This window comes from Nicotiana attenuata, unplaced genomic scaffold (genome assembly GCF_001879085.1).
Source record: "Nicotiana attenuata strain UT unplaced genomic scaffold, NIATTr2, whole genome shotgun sequence".
Lineage (NCBI taxonomy): Eukaryota > Viridiplantae > Streptophyta > Magnoliopsida > Solanales > Solanaceae > Nicotiana > Nicotiana attenuata.
Window position 1 is genome coordinate 57,630 of NW_017671678.1, and position 12,309 is coordinate 69,938.

General features: G+C 36.1%; 1 protein-coding gene across 1 annotated transcript; it reads right to left on the reverse strand.

Moving 5' to 3' along the window:
• Positions 1–7,141: 7,141 nt before the first annotated feature.
• On the reverse strand, positions 7,142–11,803 carry LOC109209648. Its single transcript, XM_019372961.1, has 2 exons — positions 11,452–11,803; positions 7,142–8,259 (listed from the first exon to the last, which is right to left on the reverse strand). Exons 1-2 carry the CDS (start codon positions 11,801–11,803, stop codon positions 7,142–7,144), a joined length of 1,470 nt encoding a protein of 489 aa, XP_019228506.1.
• Positions 11,804–12,309: the final 506 nt, after the last annotated feature.

Sequence of the window (12,309 nt, forward strand, 5' to 3'; positions counted from 1 at the left end):
GCGGACGGCATCGACGGCGGGTTCTACCATCAGCATCAGAATTTCAGCAACCGAGGAATTGTATTAGGGAGAGAGATCAGTGAAATAGAAGCAAAAAGTGTTGGGTTTTCAATAATCTTTTTCGTCCATCTCTCTTTGTGATTGGGACGTATGGTTCTCTAATGACAGAGAAAAATAATAGAAAGAGTATTTTATGGCTTAAGGGTAGGAGGTAACCATAAGTAGATATTTGGCTATAAAAATCTAAAGGTAACTATGGAATATAATTTTTTAAAAGTGTATTTATTTAAAATAAATAAGGTATCAACCTTTGTGGTATAGGAGGTAACTAATCCTAAAAGTTACTTCATACTATGCTCACGTCTAATCACGTTAGAGAATTCATTTTAACTTTGAAGTTAAGCAATCAATTGAAAAAATATAAAATTAGACAGCCCCTAGTCCAAAAAGCGTGCAACGTTAGCCGAGATAGAGTCTAATTACCTACTGGACTGAACAAGCCCAATAGAAGAGTTGTCTGAAATTGAAGCAATGGGTAGAATTTATATGCGGAAGTGACGAACAGGAATGACTTCTTAGCCGAATGTCCTAAAATTGGTGGTATTTGACAGTTATTATTCTTCAGTATTTCTCTATTAGATTAGTAGAATTTATATTATATTAACTCTACATATCTATTAAATTATTCATCAAAGCCTATTCAGTTTGCATGATTTTGCTATTCAAAATTTCTTTACTGCATTGGTAGAGTTTACTATATTTTACGCTACTTACTTGTTAAGTCGTTTATCAAAGTATACCTAATTCGCATAATTTTCTTTGTTGTTTTAACAAAAGGTTCTTCGAATTTGCAATTTCAATTTTGATCAAACAACCCCAAATCTGCTCCAAATGATCTCAATTTTAAAACAAAGCTTCCAAATACCAACACAAACAATCTCCAATCACTAATTTAGTCAAATAACACTAATGAAAAAGATCAACTTTGTCCTTCTTCAACACTTTCTAAGCTCCAACAATGAAATTTTGAGCTTTTTAGAGTAAATCACTAAATCAATATTTGAACTAAAAATTTAAGCATAAATTATCAATGTTCAAACGGTTTTACCAATAACGGATCATTAACCTTCTACTTTCAACCACCAAACAAGAATTTCAAGTTTTAAATATTGAAGAACTATGTTGTTCAAGTAAAAAGCAGGGACATTTCGCTAAGTCCGGTTAAAAACGAGGACATTCTGCCAAGACCAATCCCGTGGGGGACATGCCGTGCAATGTTTTGTATAAGCAGTCTAATAAGATGATGTTTGGGTTGAGATGTCGACTTATGGATAAGAAACCTAATCTCAAACTTGTTGGGCTTTCGTTCTAGGAAACCACTATTACGGGAAAATGTTTAATTTGGATGATGTACAAATAGCGCGTCTTGAAATTAGACTGTCCTAATAATGCTTGGGAAATACTTAAGATAAGGACATGAAATTTGTTGTACTAGTGTGTTCAACAATTGTTGGATTTTAAAGCCCAACCAAATGGAGTACTGCTTTATTTTGATGAGCTAGGAAATGTGTCAATTTACACAGAATGCTATGTCTATCTCTAGTAATTGAAACATGCAATGAATCTACAATGGAGGAAGATTCTAGAGAGAAGGAAGAGAGAAGATTTTCATTTTCTGTTGTGTTAATACATGCGAACACTGTTCTATATAAGAACAGTTCTAACTAACTAGTTTTTCTAATCCTCTGTCTTTCTCTATTTATAAACTGACCCCCACAATTAACTTTCTATCACAACACTCCCCCTCAAGCTGGAGGGTGTAATACATCGAGCACCCCTAGCTTGTCCAAGAGTAACTTGTGTTGGGCTGCTGCAAGTCCTTTTGTTATCAAGTGTGCCATCTGTTGTCTTGTGGGAATATAGTTGGTTGTGATTACTCCTTCCTCGATTCTTTCTCTTACAAAATGACAGTCTATTTCTATGTGCTTTGTTCTTTCGTGAAAGATTGGATTTGCTGCAATTTGTAATGCTGCCTTGCTGTAACAATGAAGATGTATAGGTTCCTTCACTTTGTTTCCCAATTCTTCCAACAGACCCTTCATCCACATGAGCTCTGCTACAACTGTTGCCATTCTTTTGTATTCTGCTTCTACAGAGCTCCTACTAACAGTTTGATGCTTCTTAGATTTCCAAGACAGTAAAGAATCACCCAGTTTTACCACATAACTTGCCACTGACCTCCTGGTGTTTGGAAAAGCTTCCCAATCTGAGTCACAGTATGATGTGAACTCATCAGTAGCTCCACCTTTCAATAGAATCCCCAAACCTGGATTCCCTTTAACATATTTGACTACCCTTAGAGCTGTTTCCATATGTGATTCCTTAGGATGTTGCATGAACTGGCTCAAGACTTGGACTGTAAAGTATATGTCTGGCCTTGTGATTGTTAAGTACAACAACTTGCCAATTAGTTTTTGATAGCTGCCTGCCTCCTGCAATTCTGCATCATCAACATTGTCAACATGCTTATCATACTCAACTGTGGTAAGCTTGTGGTTATGTTCTATTGGTGTGGATACTAGTTAGCAAGCACTTAGTCCAATTTCTGAGATCAGTTGCAATGCATATTTTCTCTGATTGAGTAAAATGCCCTTGTTGGATCTCATCACTTCAATTCTTAGAAAGTATCTAAGCTCCCCTAAGTCTTTCATCTTAAAGTTGCTGTGTAGAGTCTCCTTTGCCTCATGTATCAAACTACTACACTTCCTGATATTAGAAGATCATCCACATATACTAATACAATGACAATATCAGCCCTATCCCTTTTGGTGAATAATGAATGATCATGAGAGCTATGAATGAAACCAGCTTGCAATAATGCATGTGTTAATTTGATGTTCCACTGCCTTGAGGCTTGTTTTAGGCCATAGAGGGATTTAAGCAGTCGACATACCTTAGACTCCCCCTGACTATGAAATCCCTGAGGTGGATGCATGTAGACTTCCTCACATAAGTCCCCTTGTAGGAATGCATTGTTAACATCCGTTTGAAAAAGAGGCCAGCCCTTAGATACTGCAACAACAATAACAGTTCTGATAGTCACCATCTTAGCAACAGGAGAAAAGGTTTTATGATAATCTAAGCCTTCCTGTTATGTGTAGCCTTTAGCTACCAATCGAGCTTTAAATCTATCAACCTCACCATTGGCTTTGTACTTGATTATATACACCTATTTGGACCCAATAGCCTATTTATCAGGTGGAAGATCTACAATCTCCCATGTATGAATGTCCTCCAAAGCTTGAATTTCCTGTTGCATAGCAAGTACCAAGTCTTGGTCTGCTGCTGCTTCTTTGTATGATGTAGGTTCTATTGAAGCAGAAAAGGCTTGAAGATATGTCTGATATGCAACTAAAAGTTGATTATAAGACAGATGATTTGACCTAGGATAGATGTGTTTGCCTGGTAGTTTAGTGGTGACATAATCCTTGAGCCAGATTGGTTGCTTGATTTGTCTGTGAGGTCTAGTGTTTCATAGTTGTAGCAGGTGAAGATATTTTAGTAGTTGAAGGTGGGGTGACCAACATGTCATTTTGGGAAGATGATACCTCCACCTGGGAAAGAATGAACTCTTGGTCTTTATTAACAGGAATAGTCTCAAGAGCATGAAGGTCTGATGCTAGTCCAGGATCTGTCCGGGCAGGTGTAGAGTTGTCATCTTCGTCTTGTGAGGTAAATGATGGTGTATGTTGTAGAGCAGTTGGAGGAGGTAGACTGGGATAAAAAATAGTCTCTACAGACTGGGAAAACAATGCTTCTTCATCATGGCTACTAGAACTCTGTTTAAAGGGGGAAACATATTCCTGAAATTTGACATCCCTGCTAACAAAGACTCTATAAGTATCAAGATCATAGATCCTGTAACCTTTTTGTGTCTCAGAATATACAACAAACACTGCACTCCTTGATCTGGGGGCAAACTTGTCTCCATTAGGAAGATTACAGGCAATGCTTTGACATCCAAACACCCTCAAATGATCTCGGTTAGCTGACTTCCTATAGAGCATTGCATAGGGTGTTCTGCCTTGTAACACTGGTGTTGGGAGTCTATTGATTAAGTATACAACTGTCCTAACACACTCACCACAAAACTTCAGAGGTATCCCACTGTGAAACTTCAGTGCCCTAGCAACATCTAGAATATGCCTATGTTTTCTCTCAAATATACCATTTTGTTGAGGAGTATATGGGAAACTACTTTCGTGTATAGTGCCATTTTCAGCCAGTAATTCATTACATTTGGAATTAAAGAATTCTGTGCCATTATCTGCTCTCAGGGTCTTGATTCCAATATCAAACTGTGTCTTTATTAATGCAATGAAATTCTTCAATACAACACACATTTCACACTTAGATTGTATTAAGCATACCCATGTGTATCTAGTAAAATCATCAACCACAGTTACAAAGTAATACTTTGTGTCATATGTAGGTATTTTGTAAGGCCCCCACACATCTAAATGAACCAGCTGAAAAGCTACTTTAGACTTGCTTACATTGTTAGGAAACTGCAATTTACTTTGTTTAGCTAGAGGACAAATGCTATAATTTCTTGATTTCCCTGCACATATCTTGTCTTGTAGAGATGAGATATGTTATGTAGAGTTCCAGGATGCATGTCCTAGTCTGTAGTGCCAAAGTTGTGTTTGCTCCTCTTTTATTACTGCTCCTACTGTTATGCCTGCTGCTTGTGCATATTCCCTTAGTATGTATAGACCATCAGACTCTCTACCAATCCCCAATACCTTGCCAATCTAGAGTCCCTGCAACACACAAAATCAGGGAATAACTTCACTGTGCAAGTGAGGTCTCTAGTGAGTTTTGATACTGACAGCAAATTAAACTTGAAATCTGGCACATGTAATACATCCTTTATACATTTGTCTCCTAAAATAGTAGCCTTTCTAGTATACATTATCTCTGCTTTATTTCCGGTTGGCAATTGAACTCCCTGTCCTCCAACTTGCTTTGTATTACTCATTATATTCTTATCATGAGCAATATCATGGGTTGCCCCTACGTCTACTATCTAACTAGTTAAAGAAATATTGGATAGTAAAGTCATAATACATGCCATGTTAGTGGAACATTCTTCACCTCCTTGTTTGTTCAGAAGTCCTATAAGCTGCTGATATTGTTCTTCAGTGAGGAAATGGCCTTGTGGCTGAGTTCTTGTCCCTCTTGTTTCTTTAGTTCTTGCAGCATTGGCAAAAGTTCTGTTTCCTCCTAGCTCAGGTTTCTTTTTGCTTTTATAATCAGCTCGATAGCCAACAATTTTGTAACAGTTTTCCTTCAAATATCCCTTGTAGCCACAGTGTTCACAAATCAACCCAAATTTCTTAGGCTTAAAAGTCTGTCCTTTCCCTGCAAGCATCGTCAATGGATCTCTATTTGTGTCAACTACACCTAGTGTTCTTTGACTCTCCTCCTGTGTCACTATAGCATATGCTTCATTTACAGTCATAACTGGCCTCTTGAGGAGAACATTGCTTCTCACATTGCTGTAGCTCTCATTCAGGCCCATGAGAAATAGCAAAAGTCTCTGATTTCTCAGGTGTTCTAATGAAGGCCTCGATTCTTCACAATCACATGAAGGCAGGGGTACCAACACATCCAATTCACTCCATAAATCTGACATCTTTGTATAGTAAGTAGTTACAGAGACAGTGTCTTAAGACTAGCAATCTCTTTCGAGAGATGATATATTCTAGTCAAACTACATCTATCAAATTTCTCCTTAAAATCACTCCATACTTTCCTAGCATTAGGTGCAAAAACTATACTTGGCATCAATTCATTAGAAACTGTGATTCCATTAATCAACAACAGTACAATCGCATCACATTTTTCCCATTGTGTTATTATTTCTCCTATATACGAGCTTTTTACACACGTTCCATCTACAAATCCAAGCTTGCCTTTCCCCATAAGTGCTAGCTTCATTGCCCTACTCTACACGTCATAATTTTCTGGCCCTGTGAGCTTAATTGGAACTAAAACTAGACCTGATGCATCTGTTGCTTGTAGAAATAGAGGATGATTGTGCTCGAGTGAGGTTACCTCGTTTCCTGCCATGGCGGACTGAAATTTTGCTTCGTCTTAAATGAAGTTCCCCAAATTTTAGCTGCCTCGTCGGAGCTAACGTCCTCAGCTTCGCTGCTCTGATACCATGTCAATTTACACAGATTCTATGTCTATCTTTAGTAATTGAAACATGCAATAGAATGAATCTACAATGGAGGAAGATTCTAGTGAGCAGTCTAATAAGATGATGTTTGGGCTGAGATGTCGACTTATGGATAACAAACCTAATCTCAAATTTGTTGGGCTTTCGTTCTTGAAATTAGACTGTCTTAATAATGCTTGGTGAATACTTAAGATGAGGACATGAAATTTGTTGGACTAGTGTGTCATCAATTGTTGGATTTTATCGCCCAACCAAATGGAGTACTGCTTTTCAGAAAATATTTTGATGAGCTAGGAAATGTGTCAATTTGCACAGATTCTATGTCTATCTCTAGTAATTGAAACATGCAATGAATCTACAATGGAGGAAGATTCTAGAGAGAAGGAAGAGAGAAGATTTTCATTTTTTGTTGTGTTAATACACGCGTACACTGTTCTTATATAGAATAATGTTAACCGCCTCTAACTAACTAGTTTTTCTAACCTCCGGCTTTCTCTATTTACAAACTGACCCCCACAATGAACCTTCTATCACAACAAAATGCAAATTCATGAGTTCACATTAGGTCTCTAGGTTAATGCTTTGGCATTTCTGGAATTACAAAAGATCTATATGAAGCATTAACATAAATCATCACAAAGACAGTTGCTTAATTGACTGAATCACTAAATAATGGTGTTGTTACATATTAGCATTGTAGCCACTATGATACTACTGAGACAAGTTTGGAAATACAAACTAAAAAGGCAAAAAAAACACAAGTTAACTTCTCTAATACCAAGTAAATTACTACTAGCTAACTATAAAACTGTTCTAATTGCAAGTAAATTACTCTCTAACCATAAGACTGATAAATAGCTCTTATATCACCTCACTTTGAAGTTTGAACAAAGATCATTTTACAAGGTTTGTAGCAGATGTTCGAATGGACTCAATTCTCTGAAGCCTGATTTGTTCCCTAAATTTAGCTATGAATTGATCTGCCTTCTTGTCTACATCAGTAACAGTACTCTCAGTTGCCTTATCACTAACATTCTTGTTTGCTACCTCTACATTTCCTGTGCTCTCTTCAAAGTAATCATCTGAATCCTCATCAGTTTCTACAACTACCTTTTCAACAGACAACACTTTCTTCTCTTCTCCTACAAATTCCATCAATGCTGGCTTTGGTACAAAATGGGACGTTTCATTCATCTGTTTATCGACAAAAGTTTGTTCAACTTCCTTATTCTTTATTCCCTCTGCCTTTCCATTTATGAAATCTTGAGCATATCGCACTCTTGCTCTAGCAGCTCCGATGAATGGCCTAATTGTTCGAACTGACTTCCCCTCAAATGGCACACTCCTACTACTTCTCCTCACTTCCTTATCAGAAACAGCCTTTTCATCTATTATAATAGAGCTTGATTTCAACAGAGTTGATTTTTTAAGAACAGGTGTTGGTGTTGGTGGTGGCAGTGGAGGTGGCGGCGGCGGAGAGGACTTAAGAAAACTCTTTTTCCTCACAATATTGTCAGCAATATTGTCTTCAGATTCCGATGAAAATGGAAACTTTCTTGGAGATGAAATGGATTGTGAAGGTGAAAGAGATTTTGGTGAAGTGGTTGAGATTGGCTCAGCAACAGGAGATTTCAAACTCCGAATTGGTAAAAGCAAAGGCTTTTCATCAATTCTTGAACTAATTATAGCTCTGTGTTTTTCTTGAACTACTACTGGCTTACCACTATGGTACTTATAATTACTCAAAGTTTCTACTCTGTTTTCATCAGACAAACAATGGTTTTTAGCCTCATCATCAAAAAATGATGAAACCTCAAGTAATCTAGATTTAACATTATCAAACTTTGAATTACTATGATATTCATTGTCTGACTCATCATCACTTTTTTTGCTAAATAAGCCATAAGAAACAGCTATACCAACTAATATAAGCTGAAGAATTTCCCAACTTCCAGTATGTAGAGATTTGCTGATAATTTCAGGAGCTTCCAAAGGAAAAAGTGGAAGTATAACTAGAAATATCAGAACTAGCATAGCTTTAAAGGAAAAATGATAATAAAACTTACTGCTAGAATCTGCATGGTTTACTGGAACATTAAAGGTTAATTTCTGTTGTTTTGAGATGTAATTAGGAGTTGTAATTGTGTCTTCCATTGAAAATTGGCTTGGGTTTTGGATCTTGTTTTATGTTGTAAACTGTGAAAAAGAAGATGAGAAGATGAAGAAGAGAAATCTTAAGGACTAAGTATGGAAAAGGAGAGTGATGAGAAAAAGATTTTGGGAGGAGTGACATGATTTGAAGACCATGCTTTCCCTTTCTCCTTTAACCATTCCACTCTTTTCCCATCCTTGTCATTTTTATGGTCTTAATTTCCTATTTTTTTTGTTTGTATCTGCGGTGGGACCCGATTAGATTTGTATTCCAGTAGGATCCGATCAGATTTGTATTCACGTTAGGAAGTCTCACGTCAAGAGTAAAACACTCCTCAATAAAGGTGATTCTATACCCAAAATTTAAATTCGAGACTTCTGGTTGAAGATGTAAGGGTACTTATTATTCCATTAAATAATTTACTGTTAACCGTCGATACGAAGGGGTGAAAAAGAATTTGTTGATTTGGTTGAAAGTTGAAAATGAAGCGTATTTTACAAGTAGTTGTCGTTCTCACAAAAAGAACTTAGTACTCCATTAGCTACTACGACTCACTTAGGAAAAAGAATCATTTGTTAAAGTGCCTTTAGTTTCTAGTACCTTCATTAAGAACTAAATTAGACAAATAAATTGCATAGGTCAGAAACATGGCTTTTGAGAATTGATGCACTTCGAACAATAAACAAAAAAATCAATAAAGTTTAAGTTTGACGTCATTCTTACCATTCAACATGATATGGGAGCTAAAATTGTAGATTTTTCCTTTATATCTTACACATGAGGTTTTAGTCTTGCACTGATATAGATTGAGAGTTCAAATCATGTGTTAGAGATAAGTTGGATCTTTGTTGATATCTTGGCAAGTGTTAGTAAAGAAAAAAAAAAATATTCCTTAATTATACTGAGGGGAGGAAATAAAGAAAGTAAGACATTAAAATAGGATGAAGAGAGAAGTCATAAACTCGTAAGAGGGTATCTTTCTTTGGATGAAAGCTCGTGGTTTAAAGTTGAAATTCAAAAGATTACCAACGAAAACATGTAATGGAATAGATTCTCCACCTTTCTCAACTTTGACTTATTGATTTGCGTGTTTTGGAAAGACTGAAACTCCTTCCTCCCAAAGTTACAAGACAATTATATCTCCCCTGATCACAAGTTCTTCTCATTTTTAACAGCTATATGAAGTAAATCTTGGCATAAATGGTAAAGTTGCTGCCATGTGATCAAGAGGTTACGGGCTCGAGTAGTAAAAACAAGCTTTTGTAAAAATGCATAGTAAGACTACATACAATAGAGTCCTACGAGTGTTAACCGGACGGGCTGGTCCGGGCTGGACACGGAAAAAAAACAGCCCGTCCGGTTAGTGGTTCGGGCTGGATAGTGGGCTGACTAACCAGGCTGGTAACGGGTTGGAAAATTCCGGGTTAATAAGGGCCCGTCCGGGTTCGGTCTTAGCGAGTCCGGACCGGGCCGGGTTACATTTTTTTTAAGTATATTGTATTTTTCTTATTCAATATTATTGATACTCAAGTGTTTGCAAACTTTTAATTAAGGAAATAAGTATTTTAAGGCTTAGAATTAAACTTTAAAACTTTAAAGTTTAAAGTTTTAAAATTGAAATTTGAATTTTAAAGTTTTAAAATTGAAAATAAGTGGCTACAAAAAATTATTTAATAAGACCAATATGTAAGGATCAAACTCCAAAGGCTTTCATTTTATATTTCATTGAATAATGAATAATACTTCAAATTAATTTGCAAGTTCTATTTTGATTTTTTTTTATTTTTGAACTTGCAAATTAAAAGTTTACAACAATTATAAAATAAGAAAGAGTACATCGCATGCTTTACACTATTTTGTAAGTTCATCCATGTCAACATGAGGTTCTTGGTTTCCAGCATTGCTTGAATCGGAACCATAAACCATTATATCTCCAATCTCTTGGTCCTCCGTTCTCTACCTCTTCACGCCTTGATTTCACAGTTCTAATCTTATCGAATCTCTGAAGCACACTAAAATTTTCAAAGCGTTGCTACCCAATGAATGACGAGTATCTCCTAGCTGCTGCCTTGCTTGGCAAAGTACGCTCTCTGATGCGACTGTTGAAATTGGCACATTTAGCACTAGGGGTGGGCATCGGTCAGTTCGGTTCGGTTATGAATATTATCGGTTTAGCATATATGATAAACCGATAACCAAACCGATAAGATATTAGTTATAGGTTATCGGTTAATCGGTAATCGATCATTATCGGTTCAGTTATCGGTTTACCCGATAAGATAACTCAATCTAGAGTTAAGCAAAAAAGAGAAGAGTAAAATAGTTTTAAAACTCGTTTCAGGCCACAACTAGAACAGTTTTATAAAACAACTTTATATCGGTTCTGGACAGTGGACACAACTAATTGTGCTAATCTTCCTGCTAGCTTTGACTTAATCTGACCCCTGCAATACAGTTGTTGTATCACATGTCTTACTAATTGTGCTAAAACAATTTTATATCGGCAACTATTATTCAATGTAAACAACAATACATTGAACAAAGAATCTGCAACAAACATAATCAAATACTACATTGAACAAAGAATCTGCAACTAATATTCAACATAAGGTTGCTGCTACAACTTTCCAGTTTCCAACTCTACAAACATCAACATAATGTTGCTGCTAAGCCATAAAATCTGCAACTAATAATTCAACACTACAAACAGTTGTCCAATTGAAGAGTGAAGAGTCTGAACTCTGAAGAATGCGGCTGAGGCTAAGAAAGAATAGGAAAGAATGAAGCCCTAGCATATCTGCATATGTATATACTTAAGGGTAAAGTAGTAATTTCGTTAATCCTTATTGAGTTATCGGTTAACCCAATAACAGATTGTCAAACCGAGGCCCGAACCGATAATCCAATAGTGAAAAAATTCTAAACCGTTAACCCAATAAATAATTAACGGTTCGGGTTATCGGTTTTACCCGATATATGCCCAGCCCTATTTAGCACGTCTTGAGCCATGGCCGAAAGAACAGAAAATTGATTGAGTTGCTCCTCCACCAACCCAGCGGTAGAAAATCCTTTATGTGGGTCTCTTGTGACTTTTGCAAGTAGAATTGGAGTTCATCAATATTCCTGCTACTAGTTTGTTGATGCTCTCCTAGTGTAGACCAAATCAAATAATCTTCAACACCATCATTATCCTCCAAAGCACCGGATGCAGATGTTGAAACTAAACTTGAAGGAATATTTGCATCTACAACAGCAGAAGCATCAACAATGTTAGCATAATAATTATACAAAGTTTGTAAATGTTTGTGTAGATCAGAAATACAAGTTTCAACATCAGGGGTTTCAATTGGTCCAATATCCATATAAACATATAAAGCAGTGATTAATTGGCGACAAGTGGCCATTTTGATAGAAGAGTTTAATATAGCACCAATTAGGTAAATGGGGGAAATTAGATAGAGATTTTTCTTAAATTTATCTAGCATAGATTCAACAATAGAACTATATCCTTCTCTCTTCTTCAAATTATGGAGTAAAAGAGAAATTTCAGCAATATAAACTAAACCATTTGCAATAGTAGGATAATAAGCTCTAGAAAACTCAAGTGTAGCTACATAAATTTGTTTACAACATCTTCAATGACATCCCAAGTTCTAGATGTTAACAAACGATTAGGATCGATACAATGAGAATTAACAACTTTAGTTATAGGCATTTTATATTTATAATAGCATCTTAAGAATAAATAAGTATAATTCCACCTGGTAACTATTTCTTCAGGCATGAGTCTTGATTTTAGTCCATATTGTACACATTTATCCTTAAATGCATTTAATCTGGGACTTCTATTATTTTTTTGAATTACACCAACAGCTCTTCTAACTAAAGTGATCTCATTTCTAAATAATTC